This window comes from Actinia tenebrosa, unplaced genomic scaffold (genome assembly GCF_029948245.1).
Source record: "Actinia tenebrosa isolate PJP-AT-01 unplaced genomic scaffold, QUT_ActTen_1.0 PGA_scaffold5__44_contigs__length_20552954, whole genome shotgun sequence".
Lineage (NCBI taxonomy): Eukaryota > Metazoa > Cnidaria > Anthozoa > Actiniaria > Actiniidae > Actinia > Actinia tenebrosa.
This window is the reverse complement of record NW_028292582.1, coordinates 17,195,513-17,217,548: the sequence shown is the minus strand read 5'-3', so window position 1 is coordinate 17,217,548 and position 22,036 is coordinate 17,195,513. Positions and strand designations below refer to the sequence as shown.

Sequence of the window (22,036 nt, the reverse complement as noted above, 5' to 3'; positions counted from 1 at the left end):
AGATGACGGGTAAAAAGGTCAAAATATTCTTATATCGACGACTTTCTGTATTGATTTAGCAATCAACACAAATAAAATATTTTGCGTCTTTGTGGGGTAACCAGGGGGTAAAACCCCACTTATTTTGCTGAAGGCTGTTCAGACAATGTTGACAATACCTTGTTTGGTATCCAAAATTAAAATGAAGAAGTAAACAGAAGAAGATAGAAGCAAGACGTTTAAGGTAAATTTTAAAACTTTTTTCGTAAGTCAATACATTTTCTGTAAGACCAAAACTCTTGATGATCTGTACACGCAAAGATAACTTGGAACAAACTGATAATCAGTATTGTACAGATAAAAGCAGGTATAGTATAAATTCAATTAAGAAACCTTTCAATTTGGGACAGTTTTTTGATTGGTTACCCCCCAAAGACGCAAGGCATTATGGGTATGTGAAAGTAGAGAATATGTTTTTATAGGAAATCGCACAATCTCGAGTATATGATTCGGTATTCATAGGTAAGAGTGATGTTTTGTGCGATTTTTTGTTTATAATACACAAAAATAAAATGAGCAACTTAATCAGGACTCCACAGAGTACAATTAGGGATTTAATTGTACTCCTCTTGTTCAATCAGAATCGAGTCATTTTGTAGAGTGTACTATAATACCGGAAATTGTCTTACTGCAATTTTCATAAACATGCGAACCCTGTCTGCAAGCTACACGCTGAAATTTCGTTTATCGCTGCCACCAGACAAAAATATGAAAGGAACCGACTGATGAAGTTTCATTTATTCATAGTGACGTCACATCAAAACACTGTTCGTAAGTTGTTTTAGTGAGTTTTTTCATCTTTTCACAGTGTATAATTTACCTTTTTATCATTACTGTCACATCAAAACATTCTATTGTTTTAACGCTAAGGATTATGGTCGCCAGAGGGGGACAGAATGACAAAAATACAAAGGAAAAAACACAATAAATTGCATTTACAAAACAGAGAAGGAAGGATTAACAAAATGCTATTAATATCGAAGGATAAACCTTGACACATAACATACAGCTGGACAATTTGAAGCCAAACTTTCGGAGAGAAAGAAGATTTTGTCGAAATTCTCATTATTTTCGGTGATTCTGTCCCCCATGTAAACAAGCTGTGACGTCATTATGAAATAGGGCAATTTGCGGTCGCCATTTTGCCAAAGGGTCTAATTGAATTTAGTAGAAATGTTCAGCCCTCTCTCTCGTCCCAACATTAGGGCAAGAGGCTGCACACAGATGAGTTTGGTAATACAAACGGAGGCAAACGTTTTCACTCGCCCTCAAGGAGTCATCAGTACAATGATTTGTTCTTTTGGAATCAAGCTTCGTCGGACTATCCTGATTTGCAATTTCTTTCCCCAACACAATGTTTATATCAAATTATTAATCATTTAGATCAAAATCTTTTTTTTGTCCTTCAAATAATAATAATAATAAAAGACAACAGGCCAACATTCCATGTGTTTCTTCTGGTATCGGGTGTGACATTTGGTCTAACAGGGTACTATTGTGCGATCTGTAGTTTTGACATCAGGTTATCGCGTTCATATAACAGCTGTGCGTAACTGGCTTGTAGTTGCCGTTCACGCTCTGTTTGTCTTTGGACATCCTCTCTTAGGGACTAGAAGAATGAGGAAATGAAGAGAAAACAAATATACTATAAGTCAGTGAATTAAGACTACATATATCATTCAAACAACCAATCTCCAATAAATCAAGCCTTATAGTCAAATTTGTAAGCGTTACAACTTGTATCTTATAAAAAAAAACTAATCAGAAATACCTTATTACATGAAATTTTCGCCACACCTTAAGATCGCGATTTTCAAAAAAGCATATTTAAATGAATATTAAATGTCATAATTAGACATGAAAATACACGAACTATTTCTCGTTTTTGTTGTTACTGTTACTTTAAATAAGGCCATAAACTGAAAGATTAGTACCAGAACTGAACATGTCTAATTAATGCGAACTATTTCTCGTTGTCGTTACTGTTTAACATATAAAAAAGCTTTTTCCGTGCTCTGCTCAGTAATAAAGCACGCAAGAAGTGACGTATTTTTTAAATATCCTTTTAGGAATCCTAAACAACCTCAGAATTTTCCTTTTCAAGACACTCATTTTTATCTCCAAAAAAGTGCGCCTTATGAGGGTTACAACTCGTATCTAATTCAGTCTGGACGCATGATCTCCGCACAATGCAGTGAACGAAGAGCAACTCTCTGGAAATCCTACGCTAAAGGCTCTATTAAAATGAAACCGATAACTTACCTCTAATCTTTTTGGAATGGCTGTCAGCTCCTGTTCTCGTAATGCCTGGAATGTTTTCATCTCGACGTGGGTCTGTTCCAACTGCTCATGCGCGTCTGATATCTGTTTAGCTAGTCCGACAGCTCGCGTCTGAAATAAGGAACAAACCTAGCGTTAACGAGACAACTCAAAAAATTCCTGTTTTGAAGCCGGATCTCCCTAAAGTTACAACGATTAGCAGCACTTATTATCCGATTATCCAATCAGTTTTCAACCATTAGGGTTTTAAATCCGGATATGTTAGCTAAAATATTGAGCTTGTGAGACATTTCGGTGTGGTCGAGCGCGTAACTCGAAATGCGCGTAACTCGAAATACGCGTAACTCGAAGCGCATAACTCGATGAATACCCGATCCCCATAGAAACGGTTACTAAGAGGACACAAAACCATACATTCGTCGTTACCTGGTAACCACCAAGGAGTACTTTGAGTTTCTTTTCTACTTTTGCAGCTCGTTTGGCTTCTTCTGTCATCTGGAAGCGATTTAACTGGAAGGGGAAAAAGCAAGATAGTCGGTTAATGTTAAGGTATCAATACGGGCTTTTTTTGGACAGGGTATTTGGACCCCTATAGGTTGCTATCAATAGACGTAAAAGCTTTTTTTGATGGCTTGTAGAATCCTGGAGGTTGTTTTGATCTCTTGTTTTGTGGTTTGATGTCGTGAAAATAGTCAAATACAATAGTTTGAGGAATTATTTTGATATGTTTTGACTTAGCCCTCCGCTAGTTGCCCCCCAGTCAAGTCCAAAAAAGTCACGTGATTGATAGTAAGCAATACGCGCTATACCTCAAATTTTGCACGGACTTTACAAGATTTTGCCACAAAAGTACCTTATAACATGAGATTTTCGCGACACTTTCGCGAATTTTGTCCGTGCAAAATTTGAGGTATAGCGCGTATAGGACCACCTATAATGCACATTTAAATAAATATTTTAAATTTAAGAAAAACACACGACCTATTTATCATTCCTGTTGTTAGTTTTATTTAATAAGGCCGTCAACTGAGTAATAAGTACCAGAACTGAACATGTCTAAACAATAGGAACTATTTCTCGTTGTTGTTACTGTTAGTTAATAAAGTTGTTTTGTTCAATGAAACTGTTTGTTTGAATTAAAACTGACAATGTATGACTCATTCTATGGAATAAGCAAAATTAATGTGACTTAGAAAGGCGTTTCTTCGCAAATACGCGAAATTAAAGTGTTGCGAAATACGTAACCTCTAAATCGCGATATTTTCTGAAAGCTAATAAATAAAGAATTGTCTTAAGTATTGCCACAAAAAAATTCCAGCAGGATTCGTTATGTCGAGCATGAAGACATTAGCATATTCTGTAATGAACTTCAAAAAGGTGTCTCATATAAAGAAAAGTCAGGTTCAGTGGAGTTAAATCTTGAACAGATTGGGATGAAATATGATGAAACCTCAAAGAACTTTTTAACCAGAATTAATAATTAAGAACCATCAATAGCTCACCGTAGGGCAAGCACCCACCCTTCTTCCTAGACAAACAGCAAACTATAATATCTAACCTCTAAGCGTTTTTCTAATGATTCCAGTCGATCTTTCTTGCTAGCCATAGCAGCTCGTGTGTATCTTTGTTGTGATGGCAAAAACAAAACCTGTTGAGATTCAGGACATTTTGAGTTAGTGTCGCAAAATGTCTTTTGGGCTTGATCCATGTAATAACACCAGCAGTAAATTATGCTTATCTGGCGCCTACGTAAGTGTTATTACTGGGATACCTGTATTCCACTATTCTCTTGTTTTACTTTCTGCTCGAAAAAATGATCAAATTGCGCAATACTACCCAGTGGCCTCAGCGCTTCATCCAAGAGACATATACGAGCATTTGCCAAAGGGTTCCCGATCAATTAGTATTCAAATGTTCGAGAGAGGGAGGAGCCACGTTATGACGTGATTAATGTCTACGCATGTTCATTTACTGTTGTATTTCAAGACCGAGCTAAGTTAGAAATCAGTAAACCAGGATTCATTATTTATCAGTAAAGAAATTCCAAATGCCATGGCCCAATGTACCAACGAAGCGACATTTTCTGCGCGAAGAAGCGAATATCCATCAGTATAACATTGAAGGAAAACAGGGCTTTATGTCATGCTGTCATGAGCAAAGATTGGTCTGTCTTAACGTGAAAGGTATAAGGTTTTGCTAGCCCCCGCCTTTATTATTCAAATGTGGTATATCTTCTAGGCCTCCCCATAAATGTCACGGGATAAAACATGTGACCCATAGCTCCCTACTAGATAAATTCGATTTTCTAGCGAGAAAGATAGCGAGGATTTCTAATAAGCAAGGATTTCTAAACATTTTCAAACTTCATGGCCATTAGATCATTTTGGTTAACTATTCATGCTTTGATTCAGCTAGCCAAAGCAGTATTTTCTGTGATCCAAGATCAGAACTAAAAAATAAACTAGTCAGTTAATATGTTAAGGAAATATTACGCGCTTGACCATGGCTTCCTTCGAGATGCAAGATGATCCGATTCTGATCATGATGTATTTTAAAGGTACATTGGCAACAAATACTATTACAAATAAATATGAAGTACACATAAGTTTATTCGGGCTTTCGTTTTCTTTGATGAATATAAATTCCTGAAACGCATGCATTTTGACCTTCAGAAAGATCGATTTGTATTATTCAACTTCTAGCTCACCCTGGGGGTAGGGGAGGGGGAAGGTAACGCAATTCCTTGGGCACATTCCTTGATCATATCCAAATGTGAATCATCATCATCACCAGCATCAGCATCATCATTATTACCTGATTGTAGCATTCTTCCCATACTTTGGAGTAAGCATCCAAGGGCAAATCACCATGAGACATTTTCTGCTTCACCATGTCCATCTCGTTTGCCAGCAAGGCTTTAGCATTGGCCATCTCTTCATCTGTGAAGTTATCTAGCGGTTCTCGTTCCAGTTTGGCTCTGTTTGCAGTGATGACACTCTGTGCTGTGTTTTTTGTTTTCTTGTTGGTCAGAGCTTCTATCTGTTGGCTTGTTGGGTGGTTGACGATGTCGTTGCGTAGCATTGCTATCATCTCTTTCTTGATTAATTCCTCTGCCTAAGATTAGCGTTAAAAAATACATCATAATGATTAAAGAGATGAAAGAGTAACAGAAATTTTGACTCTGGAAAACTATGATCTGATAATTACACTGAAAAATGCTCATGAAAATAAGGACAATGACAACAATGACTTATGGTCAACAGTGGATCCAGAATTATGCTCATTGGAGGCTATCTGGTGGCAAATGTTGCAAACTCATAGTTGAATTGACTAGGAGCGCCCAGGCATAACCCCTTTTTAACTCATGTGTGAGGGGTCTGAATATGCAAATGTTAGCAGATCGATAATTAAAGGTTCATCAATCAACGGTCTAATGTCATCTCTATATAAAGGTTACGCAAAACTTACTTTCGAACTTTATACAAACACAAACTTCTTATCTAATAAAGGTTTGAATAGCTATTCATAACAGGAGCTGGAACTTCGCTGTTCGATGTGGGATGATGTCTAGTACTGAGTATGCTCACACTCGCACATAGCTGTAATTTCTGTTATAGGTATCAAAAGAATCAAGGAAAGATGCAGGTTGTTGTAAAAATGCAGTTTCATTTGAGAATTCCTTGGGTACAAACATCTTTTTTTCGCCATGCCTTAAATGTATTGTAGATCAAAATACGACTTAATTTTTTAACTCAGAAAAGGCCTCCTGGAAAAGTTTTAAATTTAACTTGTTCACCCCCCCGATTTGCAGCCTGGTACTGAACTTTAATGCTGGTGATAGTCGTCCTGACCAAAATATAAAATAATTCTCAAGAACATGATCCCTTACCACTTGTAAAGTATTAAGAGGTGCATCAACATTAGAGGGTCTAAGAACAGAAGTGTTGGTATTGGAAGGGCGTGGCAAGTCCCGCTGCACAGCTTGAGATCGTCGTCTTCGCTCCAACTCCTCTGTAACACAAAGAACTAGGAATTACTGGTTTAGGTTTTTTTAAATCGTCTTTAATCTCCAATTTACACAGCCACTACAATTAAGTAGGTTTTGATGAAACTCAATTCACGAGTTTGCATAGCATCACCGGGAAAACTATTCCATAGATTGTTGTGGAATGCCTTGAAAAATCCTTCAAATCTTCCAATTATTTTCATTTACGTGATGAAAGTGAAAATAAGTACAACCAAAATGTTTGATGTACTATACCAAAGAAGTTCAAAAACATAGTAACTATATTATCTTTTACAATTATAAAAGAGTTCTAAAATTACAAAATGGATCAAAGTACCTTGTTGTGCACGTAGAGCAAGCATTCTGTCATCCACATCAGCTGCATCTTCAATAAATTCAGATGTTTTTTGCTCCTCATCTCCTACTGGTGCCTGGAAAAAAATATGCCAAATATGGTAACTTCTTGCAACGAAGATGCCTCTACTTGGCTAGACCTTAATTGTGATACAATACAGTCTTTGGACATTCATTATGGCATGGGGAGGGAAGTTTCAGATTTTAGCATACATTTTAATTTATTTGTTTATATGTGTATCTGTATATCTGTATATCTGTATATCTGTATGTCTGTATATCTGTGTATCTGTGTATCTGTGTATCTGTGTATCTGTGTATCTGTGTATCTGTGTATCTGTATATCTGTGTATCTGTGTATCTGTATATCTGTATATCTGTATATCTGTATGTCTGTATGTCTGTATATCTGTGTATCTGTATGTCTGTATGTCTGTATATCTGTGTATCTGTATATCTGTATGTCTGTATATCTGTATGTCTGTATATCTGTATTTCTGTATATCTGTGTATCTGTGTATCTGTATATCTGTATGTCTGTATATCTGTGTGTCTGTATATCTGTGTATCTGTATATCTGTATATCTGTATGTCTGTGTATCTGTATATCTGTATATCTGTATGTCTGTATATTTGCATATCTGCCCTGTGTCGAAAAGTTTCCTACATACAAAATGTATGTACATGGTCAATAAACAAAGGACAGATATCAATGCAAATAATAGGCCATTGCATACTATACCTCTGGCAGAACCACTTCAAAGTCATTTGATGGTGCTGGGAGATTGGCCAAACCAGCCTTGAGCTGCTTCTTTAATTCATTCTATATATCAAACACACAGAGTAAAACAAATGTTACTGTCTTGCTGTTCTCTTAGAATCCACTCTCCTTGTTACATCTTACTACCAATCACTAACCAGAACCCCTTTCATAGTTGGCTTAGTTAGCCTATTAGGCCATATGCACTAACAGGTCACCTACCCCCTTAAGGTGACTCCAACATAACATATACTGATACCATCTACCGAGCTTATCTATTGATCACAAGTTACTAGTCATGCAGCAAAATAGGTCAGAAAAAATAGCATTTTTTAAAAAAAGCTTGATAGATTGATGATAGAGATTGATCATTGAGACAACTTTCAGGGATGAAATTTTTTTTCAAAAAAAATGGATTTCAAAAAATTACAAAAATTCATGGATTTTATTATTTCATAACATAATACAGGGTGCAAATTTGGTTTCATAAGGAATTGAAATAATCAGAGTGCCAATTTAATGGACCCTTCTCAAAATTATCGTGGTGTGAGGCTAACATGAAAACACAAAAGAAATGAGGATTTCCTCTGTCAGTCAATGGACTTTGTGGCAATTCTTTTGTATTTCCATGTTGGCCCCACATTTAAAATAATTTTGAGAAGGGTCCATTGGATAGGGTAGATGAGTTTACTTGTTGTTGTTTCATGGCATACTCTGATTCCTGTTCCTCCATCAGAGCCTCTTCTGGGTTGATGTTGAGTTTGTCCCTGACAGATGATCGTCCTGGAGTAGCTCCACTACCCTGAAGTGGGGTAGCTCCCGTACGTGGTGTACTGCCTACAAACACATTTTATAAAGGTTGCAACACATGCAAAAAAATTAAGCCAAATATTTAGGTGGAATTTAGTATATTATATTTTTTGGTATATTTATACATTCCCTCTTTAACCATTTTTAAATGTAACACCAACCGCTTTGACAATAGTTTTTCCCTGTTTGCCATCTCCCATGGATTTCTATCATAATTAGCTAAATGAATTCACTACATATTGATGGTTTTCATTCTTACTTACTATTACTTACTTATCGTTACAATCTTGCAATGTAAATGTTATATTATAAGTATATTATGTTTGAGTTATACATATATTTATTTATATATTTTTATTTGTTATCAACACATTGTAATTCATTCTAATGTTAATTCATTTTAATAGTTATTACTGTAAATAAATACCTAGTCTCTATATTTTGCTCCTTTTGTAAAAAGCATCAAGAACTTTGTTAGATGCATTTTCAAGAACTCTATATTCTTATTTTTATTATTTTAGGGTAGCTAGCTGGATGCTAGTGCAGGGTTAGCACACTAGTGTTTTATGGTGTGGTGTCATGTGGTGCAGTGCAGTGTAGTGTAGTGCAGTGTTGCATAGTGTAGTGTAGTGTAGTGTAGTGTAGTGTAGTGTAGTGTAGTGTAGTGTAGTGTAGTGTAGTGTAGTGTAGTGTAGTGTAGTGTAGTTTAGTGCAGCGTAGTGTAGTGTAGAGCAGTAATGTGTAGTGTAGTGTAGTGCCGTGCAGTGCAGTGTAGTGTAGTGTAGTGTAGTGTAGTGTAGTGTAGTGTAGTGTAGTGTAGTGTAGTGCAGTGTATTGCAGTGTAGTGCAGTGTTGCATAGTGTAGTGTTGCGTAGTGTAGTGTAGTGCAGTGTTGCGTAGTGTAGTGTAGTGTAGTGCAGTGCAGTGCAGCGTAGTGTAATGTGTAGTGTAATGTACACTGTAGTGTAGTGTATTGTAGTGTAGTGCAGTGGTGTTGTGTAGTGCAGTGCAGTGCAGTGTAGCGCAGTGGAGTGGAGTGGAGTGGAGTGGAGTGGAGTGGAGTGGAGTGGAGTGGAGTGGAGTGGAGTGGAGTGGAGTGGAGTGGAGTGGAGTGGAGTGGAGTGGAGTGGAGTGGAGTGGAGTGGAGTGGAGTTGAGTGCAGTGCAGTGCAGTGCAGTGCAGTGCAGTGTAGCGCAGTGGAGTGGAGTGGAGTGGAGTGGAGTGGAGTGGAGTGGAGTGGTGTACTTGCATGTGGCGTGGTAGGGTGCTATGTGGTGTGTTACATCATACTTTGTGAACACGCCCACAATCCAAACAAAATACTTCACTATAGCACTGGCGGTGTCAACATATACATGCAGGAATATATAGCATATCTTTTTCTCTTATGAAAATGTTAGATGGTTCTACCTGTACTATCTCCTTGAGGTGTTCTGTATGGAGTAGCTAACAACATATTTGGGGTTTGGATGTCCTGTGGTTTTGGAGTCACACCCTGGAAATCACTCTCATGCATAGGTGTATTAATGCCGCCCTTCAGAGGTGTGTCCACATTTGATAATGCCAGGATATTTTGAGCTTCCTGTTATTAAAAAATATCCTTCTTAATAATGCTTCTTAATCGTGCAGTAATTCTTGCTGTGCATAACCAATCTTACTATTCAAACCACTGCATTAGAGTAAATTTGTATGACTGCAAAGAGGCATAGAACATAACATTTTTACAGTACAGAATTGAGACCAATAATGATATATGGGCTAGACATTTTCTAATCAGAATGTGGGCACTGCATCATTATCAATTCCATTACTTTTTCAAATGCAATGATACAAAATTTGCTCTATGTTATCCATGCTATTATCAGCAAGCATAAACTTCATTGCCATCATCTTTCATCATCACTGCAACCCTATCCATAACCATTTCTCATCAATGGACGTTTGTCATACAGCAGACATGTTTATTATCTGCAAGTGTAATCTCATTCTGAAGCTCTTGAATTTGAGAATAGACAGTCGAAAGATTATTATTTCAGCCAACATGGCTGCTGCATGAGAAAGGCCCTTTTTCTGCTTTAATAATCTTCTATCCACCAACATCACATGATCACTTCTATCAACACCAATACCATTAAAACAATTACTACCAATAGTTTTTTTCAAATAAATATTCTATATCATCAACACTAAGAATAACCATAGTATACTGACCAGCATGATAGTGTCTTGGTCAGCAGGTGTGCGTGGTGTTCTGAGTGCCTGACTCATAGCAGGAGTAACATTATATTCACTTAGGAGAGCATCAGATGGTCTACTGCCATCTTCTACAGCTGCCCTTGCTGTTTCACTAGCTTGTCCCATTTTAACGATCTACAAAAAAGGTACTAAATTTGTAAAATTTTAATAACAGCATAAAACTTTAAATGCTCAAAAGCAGAGCAAGTGATGAAATAAATAAATCTTTTTAGAAAAGGAAGGAAGCAGGGAGAGCTTGAAAATTAGTATGTGTATGTGATAAGGTAACTAAGATGGTAGTGTACATGTAGCTAATGTAAAAACACAAAGAATTAAAACATATTCTTTGTCCAACCTCTTCTAATTCTCCATCTGAAATCTGTGGCTTTGGGAGAACAAGTTTGCTTCTCTTCTTCACATGGTCTGGGTTGTTTAGTCTGAAAAAAAATACAACAATCAATCTAAGACATCAATTTGACAAGATTGAATTGAATGCATTTAAAGGGATTAAATATTGCTAACAAGCTAGACTCAGAATCAAAAGATCATAAAAAGGAAAGACTCATTTCACTGAAAAGATACACTATTTATATAGCACTCTTTCTAAGGCCCCTCAGTGGTTCTTTTACATCCCATTGATCTTGGTTAGTAATGATGAGCTGTGGAGAGACAGGACCACCATTTAAAGTGGTCATCCGAGCCACTTTAAAGTCTAACCATTCGCAGATGTCATTACAAGGGCAGCAATTTCTTCTCAGTTATTTTAAGACCCTGAGTGTTGATCCTGCCACCAAGGCTTGAACCCAAGACCTTCTGCACAACAGTCTAATGCTCAACCAAATGAGCCAACCCTGCAGTGGTCGAAAAATGCCATTGACATTTTTACATTTTTTCCCCTCAGGTGAAAACAGGAGCGGCCTTTTTCATCATTCAAAAACTTAATTAATTTCACTCACTTATTGATCTGCATCACAGCACTGGGAAGATCACTGTCCTTCTTCTTTTCCATTCGTTTTTTGTCCTTTTTTCTCTCTTGCTGAAAATTTACAAAAAAAAAATTGATTTAATGAAGATAAACAATGATAAAAATATGTGTATCTATATAATCTCCAGGAAATTGAGGAAAACCTTTAACTAAATACTAGGCGTTACTAGATATACTCAGTTCAAAATCATTGCCTGGTTCAAAACATAGAACACAGAACCCAAAATGATTTTACAATACACCTATCCCGAATTCACTGGACTGGTCACGAAACAATAAAAGAATAAAAGAATCAAGTTCAGTCTCGACTTCAAACCATCGTTTCGTGGTCAGTCAAGCGAATTCGGGATAGGTCTATTGACCACAATACTCTGGACAAGATATTTAACATAAGAAAATATGCACACTCTGAGCCCTGTGATTTGAGTGTATATCTTCCTGTTGTAGATTTAAATAAACAAAGTGTTTACACCTGTTCAATCTCATCTCTCATCTTTCCATCCAGATGGTCCTGTCTTAACTTCTTGAAGTCTGGCTGGTACTCAGGTAGATTCTCATTGGATGTATCATAGAACCCTGTGTTATAACAAATATTTAGAGTTAGATGATCAAATATGTTGGTAACTAGTTTAATGGTCAGTGCTGGACTTGAATATCAAGGTCTATAAGGATGAGAATTCTCAGTGTGGATCATAAGACATGTGTAAGGCAAAAATAGTAGTCTTACTCTTGCAAAAAGTACCTACTCTAGTCTTACTCCTGCAAAGTTCACTATTTATAAATGGTATATAAATTTATATTTATAATATTTATATTAAAATATATATTTATAAAGGTATTTCAAATTAGGCTACATGTAAACAGGTACACAGCTAACCTTGTGCTGGTCTTTTTTCAAATGGAATTTCAGCGTTGTAGTCAACTCCTCTTCTTTTCTTTCTGTGTTTCTTGATTCTTCAATTTGATAAACAAACAACAACGATTTGATGTATATGTATATGTAAAATTCACGAATAATTAATGACGGATTAAGCAAGGGCGGATCCAGCCAAAATTTGGGGGGGGGGGGGGGGGGGACTAATTGAGTTTCTTCCGTCAACACAACACAAAACAATATAAAAAAGCACCGTTTTTTTCTGCTGAAGGCCCCCCCCCCCCGGTCCACCGGGTTACGCTAATCCAGCTTAAAAGATTACCCATAATGCACCTAATATATCGATATTCATTATATTTGCAGAATTTTTGCAAAGCGCAGATATATTATATACAAGGAGAGATGAGCTGCGTTGGTGTTTCTAATGAAACAGTAATGATAAAAATTTACCCATATGGATATATATATATACATATTTTTTATGTCTTAAATATCATATTATACATCAGTGTCACGTTGTATCTTAATTTGTATTAGGCAATTTAAGGTGGCTGGACCCCCTCACGCTTGACCGCTACCTTCCACTTTTGGAACGCTAGTGCATAAACGTCTTTTATCCTATTGCAAATCTTTTTTGCACATAAGTCACATAAAGATTGAATTAATATTTGATGCAATTTTTAGTGAGATCGGACGTCATAACACGTGATTATGATGAAATATTTGTTTTCGTTTAGAAAATAAATTTAGCCTTGCAGAGCGTTCAACACTAAAATGCTTCGTACCACATAATTATATACTGGATGCCTCCATTTGTGGGGATTTTCGAAAAAATCTATCTAGCTAATAATGAGATATTTGAGATTATTTAAATATAGTGCATAATCTACTTCAAAACTAAACAATGGATTTCATACGGCCGAAATTAATATTTCAGAGCTATATATTCACAAAAGTTATTGCTCATTTAGTTTTACTCTGTATCTAGTTTTAAAAGGAACATTTTGAAGGTAATCGACTTATGCGATTTTGTGAAAACGTATAGTGCAGAAGACGGGGTAAACATTTGATGCGCACTTTTCATCGCAGTTTTCTAGTCAATCTTACTAGATCTTCCATTATTCTAAAATTCGCTGATCATTTCTCTCAAAATTACGTCAGGATAAAACTAAACAATGGATTTCATACGGCCGAAATTAATATTTCAGAGCTATATATTCACAAAAGTTATTGCTCATTTAGTTTTACTCTGTATCTAGTTTTAAAAGGAACATTTTGAAGGTAATCGACTTATGCGATTTTGTGAAAACGTATAGTGCAGAAGACGGGGTAAACATTTGATGCGCACTTTTCCTCGCAGTTTTCTAGTCAATCTTACTAGATCTTCCATTATTCTAAAATTCGCTGATCATTTCTCTCAAAATTACGTCAGGATACAAATTTGAACTTAAACTAATATTACACAAAATTGCAAGACTATTGAACTCATTTAAAGCGATCTAAAGCGAACGAGAAATACAGAAAACATTGATCGTTTCCCAACGATTTGATGCTCTGGGAATTCTATTGTTTGCTAATGATCATAACATCAAATTCTTTCGCACCATACACGGTCTCATCTCGCTTGGCTGCTTTCCGATTTACCCCCGAAGTTTGGTAACAAACAGTTGTTTTTTTTATTCAAACGTGGGACGTTTGTCATGATGTACTTTGTCAGTGTAAGTGAATAGAATCGGCGAACATGCCTCAAATTAAAACTTCAAGAAAGAAGCGAGCAAGACTTTTGAGTTTAGATAAAGAGCCATACTTCGGGGGTAAATCGGAAAGCAGCCAAGCGAGATGAGACCATGTATGGTGCAAAAGAATTTGATGTTATGATCATTAGCAAACAATAGAATTCCCAGAGCATCAAATCGTTGGGAAACGATCAATGTTTTCTGTATTTCTCGTTCGCTTTAGATCGCTTTAAATGAGTTCAATAGTCTTGCAATTTTGTGTAATATTAGTTTAAGTTCAAATTTGTATCCTGACGTAATTTTGAGAGAAATGATCAGCGAATTTTAGAATAATGGAAGATCTAGTAAGATTGACTAGAAAACTGCAATGAAAAGAGCGCATCAAATGTTTACCCCGTCTTCTGCACTATACGTTTTCACAAAATCGCATAAGTCGATTACCTTCAAAATGTTCCTTTTAAAACTAGATACAGAGTAAAACTAAATGAGCAATAACTTTTGTGAATATATAGCTCTGAAATATTAATTTCGGCCGTATGAAATCCATTGTTTAGTTTTGAAGTAGATTATGCACTATATTTAAATAATCTCAAATGTCTCATTATTAGCTAGATAGATTTTTTCAAAAATCCCCACAAATGAAGGCATCTAGTATATAATTATGTGGTACGAAGCATTTTAGTGTTGAACGCTCTGCAAGGCTAAATTTATTTTCTTAACCAAATCAAATATTTCATCATAATCACGTGTTATGACGTCCGATCTCACTAAAAATTGCATCAAACATTAATTCAATCTTTATGTGACTTATGTGCAAAAAAGACTTGCAATAGGATAAAAGACGTTTATGCACTAGCGTTCCAAAAGTGGAAGGTAGCGGTCAAGCGTGAGGGGGTCCAGCCACCTTAACTATGAGTTCCATACAAACAGTGCAGTACAAAACTATATAGTAATAAATATGCCAAAATAAATCACGAGGATCGGATAATAAATGACTGTCTGTCAGTAATGTTGGTACTAGTGTTGGCAGACAGTCTTTAAAGATTGAAGTCCTTACTCAATCCCAGCAGCTCGTAACTCTCTCCTCTTCTGCAGTGCTGCCAGACGCCTGAAATCCAAATATGAGTAAAATAAATACAAAACTTCAAAAGATTATTTATGAAGATGACATTCTCTCATAAATGACATCACAAGTACAGTACCTTGCTTCTTCAAGTTGTTTTTCTCTGGCTTTTCTTTTAGCTTTCTTGCCTTGTGTGTTCGCTAGACGAGCACGTGCCTCAGACAGCATCTCAAGCTCTAAAACAAAATAGTTGCCAATATTTAGACCATATGCTAAGAACACACATACAATGGCAATAGTATACAGAGATTACCAATAAGAACCAGTGAGGCCTAGTTGGGACAATGATGATCATGTTTCTTTTTGCGTTTGTATGGACAACAAATAATAATAATGATGATTATACTCTTTTCAAACGTAAAAAAATACCTGTATTTAAAAAAGGAGAATCTTAAAATTATTTCTGTGGAAGGTCAACATATTTTAAAGCCACCACACCTACATGGGGCTCTTCCAAGAGGTTCCATCCACGCACCCTACCACTAAATTTTATAATTACAACAGAAAAAACATTTCAAGTCATTTTGATGTTTGGTTCCCCAGTTATGAAGGTGAAGTTTGCATAACGCAATCATGTGTTTTCTAAGTAGGGATGAAAATATAAAGATATTGTTCAAATACATAAAATTGCTGAAAGATTTTTTGCTTAGACACATTTACGACATCTACTGTATTTACAGTGCGACGCACCTAACCATGGCCACCCAACTTATTTTTAACTAGTTAGCCAATCAGACAGCGAGAATTTATGCATTTGCACGTGAACTTACTTGGCGTGACCACAAAGTTCAAAATTATTTCGTAGTAGTCTCTTTGCAACAAAAACTAAATGGCTAGGAATTTGCCTAGGTGATACCTTATTTGGTCCCTTTGCTGGCTAACACTGGATACTCGTAAAAAGTCTTTTAATTGATGGAAACACTTGGCGGGAAAGGATTCAACGGCATTGATAAAAAAATAGGTTGGATGGCCATGGTTAGGCACCTAGCAATGTAAAGTATGTTTCAGTAAAATATAAACAAAAATATTGAATATTCCATCATCATAAGCTATTGAAGTTTCTTCTGCCATGTTGGTGAACTAACTTGGAATACCAAAATGGCCGCTCCATACATCTTTACTTAAAATTGCATCATGTTTACTAATTTATAACTCCACAACAAAATGCTTTACAGCATTGAAATTTGACCAGCATATGTTGTTATAGATTATGAAAATTTAATTTTATTATTATGCGAAATTCCGCTTTTGAAATTCATGATGAAATAAATGAAAACCAAGAATAATGTACCATCTTCATCCATGTCAATAGGATCTGGTCGTGCTGGTTTTGTTTCAGGGTTTGGATCAATTTCTCCTGGGCGAAGCTTTCTCGGATCATCATCTTCTCTGTCTTCTTCTTTAGCTTGTGCCTGATCACTGTAAACAGATACCCAAATGATTTCAAAATAGAATAGTTAAAGGTCTTGTATTTCTAGTTTTTTAGGCTCTAGGTTAACACTTTACACGTGGTCAATTTTATTTACTGTAAAGGGTTCAACTATAGTTACGAACGTTTTTAATGAATATAAGAATAATGTATTTGTTGTTTAAATAATTCATTTATGTAATAATTTCCACACAAGTGGGAAACATGGTATTAACTCTCCATACATACATGATAATGACATACCAATCAAAACTTTAATTTAAGAGAGTATATACAAGCCTGCAAATTAGGCATTCGTCTGATAAATTAATGGTTTTGGCTGGTGAAAGTTGATCTGGCGGCACACTCTGATGGGACTATTCTATTAGGATATGGAATATGAAAAATATATACACTCTAAATTTGAAAAAAAAAATGTTCACTCAAGATTTCAAGTATACTCTGGCAGGGTCAGAAATTTCGAGTGAAAAGTGAATCCAAGCTGTGGAAAGGACCGAGATACTGTACAATGCGACACAAAGCAGCTACCATGTTGTTTGTTCTTCTTTTTTTCAGCTGCAGTATTTGATAGAAGGTTTTGTTCGACCAGACTGGTTGCATATCAGGGCAACCCTTGTCCCTCATTTGACCGCCTTCATCGAAAAAATTATTTGTATCCTTTTTTATATCTTCTTTTGTTTATACTCTTTACAGATGGGGCAAAAACACTTTTTTACGTTATAAAACAAAAAAGAATAAGTTATTTCCTAATCAGATGTTTTACGTACAGAAGGTATTCATATCTCTCCAAACATTGTGCTGCTGTCCTGCCAATTAAAGGTGCAATAGTTCTCCACTGAGTCGGCATTAGCTTTGCCAAGTGAAGCAGCTTTTCATCTTCTTCTCGACTCCATTCAGTCTAGACAAACGACACACAGACTACAGTAAGATTTATGATTTCATATTGTATACATGTACTTCCAAAAATTATCCTTATCCCCCCCAGAGGAATTTTTTAAGACACCTCCCTACCCCCCAGAAATTCCAATTTTCTTTCATACAAACTCTGTAATTTTGTTCTTTTTCTGCCCCTCCACCCCTCGGAAATTCAAAATTCCTCTTGGGCGGGGGATAAAGATAATTTCTGGAACTACACATTACAGAAAAAATGGAAATCAATGAACTTAAGGTTAAGACCTACAAAATATCCCCATTAATTACCTTCTTAATACTTGGATCTAACCATTCGTACCTAAAACAGAAGATTAAAAAGTCAATAAAATATTGTGATTATTTTTTTTACATGCAACAATAGCTGACTGGGTTACCTGTGGTTTAATAAACCACAGGGATCCTAGAGGAAACCACGGATTTTGTAACTCATCCTAAAAATTCTATGAGAATCAAGCAAAAAAAACTTTGAATATAAAGATAAATTAATTAAATAATAAATCAGAAATACCATGCATGAATTAGATTCCAAATTTAAAAGGCTAATGCGACAGTGAAGAGATTTGTTTTCTTACCATCTTGCTTTACACTGCTTTGCAGATTTTCTGTGCAACAAAGAAGCGATTCTAGACCATTGATTCTTTCCATATTTCATAACAGCTGCTTTCAATATTTCATCCTGCGAAAAAGCCAATCCAACATATTTAAGCTTAATCACAGAATTATCATACATACATCCAAAACTCGATAATTTAAGCTTATTCGTTTACAAGACAAGGGAAACAAAACTATGGCGATTAACAAAGAATTTAACTGGTTTCTTACCTCTGTGTTCCGCCACACACCTCCTTTTATCATAATACGAGGCATGGTGGACTATTGGATTGCTTTAAAATGTTTTTCAAGTGCAAACTTTTGACTCTTTGGACGCAACTACTTCGTAATAAAATCCGTCTAGTTCCGTCTCGTGGGGAAATGATCAGTGATCCTTTGCGTGCATGTTACAGTCGATAATTATTCGTGCGACTTTAATTTCAATCAAATTTATTAGCTTTAACATTAAGATTACACAATTTTAATAAACTTCGAGAGAACTTAGAAGCTAAAAATGCTTCAAACGATAAAATAGAAATTGAAAAATTCACAGAAGGGATTTTTTGTCAAAATTGCTAAGTCAATAATTTTTCGTTTTTCTCTCGGGGTTGAATCGGATTGCTTCCAGTCCTTTTCTGCTGTGTCCCGTGCGTAGTTTTCAAGATGGCGCACCGGTTTCGAGCAAAAACTGGATTTTTGTCTCCGTTTGTTACCGAAAAATACTTTAACAAAATAGCAAGGCGTGTTTTAAATATACCTTGGTCTACAAAGGATACCTCAAAGGGTACGTGTAAACAGTAAAGATTGAAATAAAGTTATGCAATGTTGTTCTTGTTGACTGCACAACATGTAGCTTACTATCAACCCGAAATCTTTCCTTGTAGGGTCTGCTGAAGCCAGTTACGAAGAAAGGAAGAAAAAGGTATGTTTTGATATTTTAAAATACTAACTTTTTTTAATATATATATATAACGAGTTTTGAGGACATACGGTATATACAGTTGTACCAATGAGCTTATGTACATTTAGTTACTTTCCCACGTGTTCTGTTTTCTTGTATGGTTTTCCTCATTTTTAGATTTTGGAACTCTTGATGAGCTTGATATAAAAAATCAAATAAAGTCAACATTTCGTAAAAAGTTTTAAGAAAACTCTCCTCCTTGGTAATTGAAACAACATTATACTTCATCCTCTCAACCAAAAAAACCTCACCCCTCCCCATCAAAAAATGCCGTCAATCATGCCACCCACCACTTCCCAAGAGGTACATTAGGTAACTGTTTGGATAAAAAGCCTTTTTTAACACAAGCGAAGTAAGGCCAGGGATGCAATAAAATTGCAATAGACCAGTTTCAACTTCCAAATTACCACTATGTATTTGGATTACAGTCTCATTTACACAGGGTTAGCCTCAATGTTGTGCAGAATATTCACATGTTCCAGTCAAGGTCCATTAAGTTTCAAAGTGTTTTTATTGTTGAAGTTATGCATTCCTTAATTTACCATTGGTATTTGTAAATATATAAACACAGATATAACACTAACCCTGTGTAAATGAGTCTGTAATCAAGGAACACTATGGTAATTTGGGATTCGAAACTGGTCTATTGTGGAAATGCATTTTACGTGATCCCTGCCACCCCCACCAAGAAAATTAAAGAAATCAAACAAGGAAAAGAAAAAAAACCCTCTGGAGGCAGTATAACCTATTTTTCTTGTTTACCTCAGCAAATCACTACACAAGTTACTCCAGAACTCTGGTTCAAGCAGGATGCTTCTCAAGTCCAGGTAGATTCCATTTACAAAACTTTACCAAATGCCAAAAAAGCATTGCTAAGAGAGACTCCTGAACCAAGGTTCTTGTGGAAGGAATGTGATCAAACACAACAGGAATTTCCTTCCACTCCAGAAGAAGTAGGAGTAGATGTTATGACATATTTAGAACAGAGGGATTGTTATGAAAGAATCAAAAGACTACAAGTCCCAGAATTCTGTGTGGGCAGTATAGTAGCAGTTACTCGTGCTGATCCATATGTACCTCGTGGTAAAGTGAGGTAAGAAATTATCTTTCACAATACTTTGCTAAGAGAATGAATATTTTTACTGTGGGGGTTAAATTATGTTGTTTATGCTTTTCGGGTCTGGTATCCTAAAAAACATGGATTCTAATTGGCTGTTTGAGTGTGCCTCAGACTTCCTGTGATTCCCAGTCACATGCAACCAACTAGACCTTCATTACAAACGAGAAATTGAGTTTGGGTGGACGTCAATCAAAAGGGTTTCTATTGTTTCTGTTGGTTTCTACACCAGGACTGTTGTGAATACTCGCATGAACCAGTGTAAAAACCGTTGTCCTTATTCCATGCTTCTTGTGGCTGTGAATTTCTCACTCTGGATATTGAAAATGTCACAGGATTTTGGCTCCAGATCTTAAACAATGGACTGCAAAGCTATTGCTATGACTATGGTTTGAGTTTCTTCAAGATCAGATAAGTCAATACCGATAGCTTTTCAGTTAAGCATTTGAAAGTTGGAATGGGAATCCTTAGACAGGTTTAAGAGACCCTTTTGATTGACTTCCACCAAAACTCAATTTTTTGTTTGTGATTTAGGTCTCAGTTGGTCGAGTGTGACTGGGAATCACAGTAAAAATGGACCTCGCAGCCTAACGGACTTGATTCATATGTTAAGACCTCTGGCATAGTTTTTCCTTGTCTGGACCTCCTGACCAGTAAATAACATACATACATATACACTGATATAGTTTGATCATTACCACAGTTTGACTTTTGGTTTTTGAGATATTGAATAGAAAATTCAGGATCACACCAGTCAGATGACTACTGGTATTGTTGTGCATAAGATGCATGTTGAAAAAAAAATACCATATCCACTACGTTTTACAGTGTATAGGTTTATTTTACTGCCAAGCTTTTGGTCATGCTGGCCATCTACAGGGCTATAACCCTATAATATATATGTGCAATCTAACTATTCTTTAGCCAGCAAAGTTTTAATTGAAAAAGAGATGTAAAAATTGGCATCACACTTTACATTAATTTTCTTTGTTCTTCTTTGCTAGATTCGTAGGACTTTGCATGGCCAAGAACCACTGGCAGAACACACTGGGTGCAACATTTACTCTGCGTAATGTAATTGATGGAGAGCCAATGGAAGTAAACTTCCAACTTTACTCACCAAATATCCAAAAAATAGAAGTACTTAAACATGAGAAACGAGACAAAGCAGCACTCTGGTACCTAAGAGACTATCCTCCTAATAATAGCTCCATAAATGAGACTATGGAAGCCCTACCTTATACTACAGAACCATCAACGTTTGTTCAGTCTAAAGAGGAAAGTGCAAAGATTGAAAAATGGTTTGATCAAGTGAGAAAGAAGAAAAAGCGAAGATGATGTTAATATCATTAAATACTACCAATCCCACCCAACCATATACATAAAAATTGGCGACCAATTTGAATAACTATTATTCTGCATTGTTGTGTTTGTACGCAAACACAAGGCTAGTCAGTCACTAGTCAGTGCAGAATAATATTTATTCCAATTAGTTGCCATATTTCGATTAAATTATGGTCATACTAGAAAAGTCATGTCCCACTCTAAAACATTTTGAGATGAATGCTCTTCATGGGTGAGAGATTATCATTGGTAGCATGCTTTTTCTTACATTGATGTGGTTCAGAAGATTTTAATACTCATTGTCTTGTCAATTTGGCTTGTTATGGTTCTGCCTAGCAGAGGCGAAGCCACTATGTCATTGTTAAGTGAGTAAGTCTCTAACGCCACAGGAAGCCCAAAATTTCTCAATCCATAAACTTTGGAAATAAAGCTGTACTCCTATCAAATAATTGCTTTTTC

General features: G+C 36.0%; 2 protein-coding genes across 2 annotated transcripts; one reads left to right on the top strand and one right to left on the bottom strand.

The window, feature by feature from the left end:
- Positions 1-560: 560 nt before the first annotated feature.
- LOC116286309 (cell division cycle 5-related protein) lies at positions 561-18,528 on the bottom strand. The gene is made up of 22 exons (XM_031692782.2): positions 18,387-18,528; positions 18,137-18,240; positions 17,832-17,862; positions 17,399-17,529; positions 16,494-16,621; positions 15,282-15,378; positions 15,137-15,187; positions 12,347-12,423; positions 11,942-12,045; positions 11,441-11,520; positions 10,840-10,921; positions 10,461-10,619; positions 9,660-9,831; positions 8,131-8,276; positions 7,422-7,502; positions 6,663-6,756; positions 6,209-6,330; positions 5,134-5,433; positions 3,878-3,967; positions 2,746-2,829; positions 2,302-2,430; positions 561-1,648 (listed from the first exon to the last, which is right to left on the bottom strand). The coding sequence occupies exons 1-22, from the start codon at positions 18,429-18,431 to the stop codon at positions 1,532-1,534; spliced, it is 2,424 nt and encodes an 807-aa protein (XP_031548642.2). The 5' UTR covers positions 18,432-18,528; the 3' UTR covers positions 561-1,531.
- A 275-nt stretch (positions 18,529-18,803) lies between these two features.
- LOC116286302 (uncharacterized) lies at positions 18,804-22,026 on the top strand. The gene is made up of 4 exons (XM_031692773.2): positions 18,804-18,939; positions 19,040-19,077; positions 19,884-20,209; positions 21,238-22,026. The coding sequence occupies exons 1-4, from the start codon at positions 18,819-18,821 to the stop codon at positions 21,569-21,571; spliced, it is 819 nt and encodes a 272-aa protein (XP_031548633.1). The 5' UTR covers positions 18,804-18,818; the 3' UTR covers positions 21,572-22,026.
- Positions 22,027-22,036: the final 10 nt, after the last annotated feature.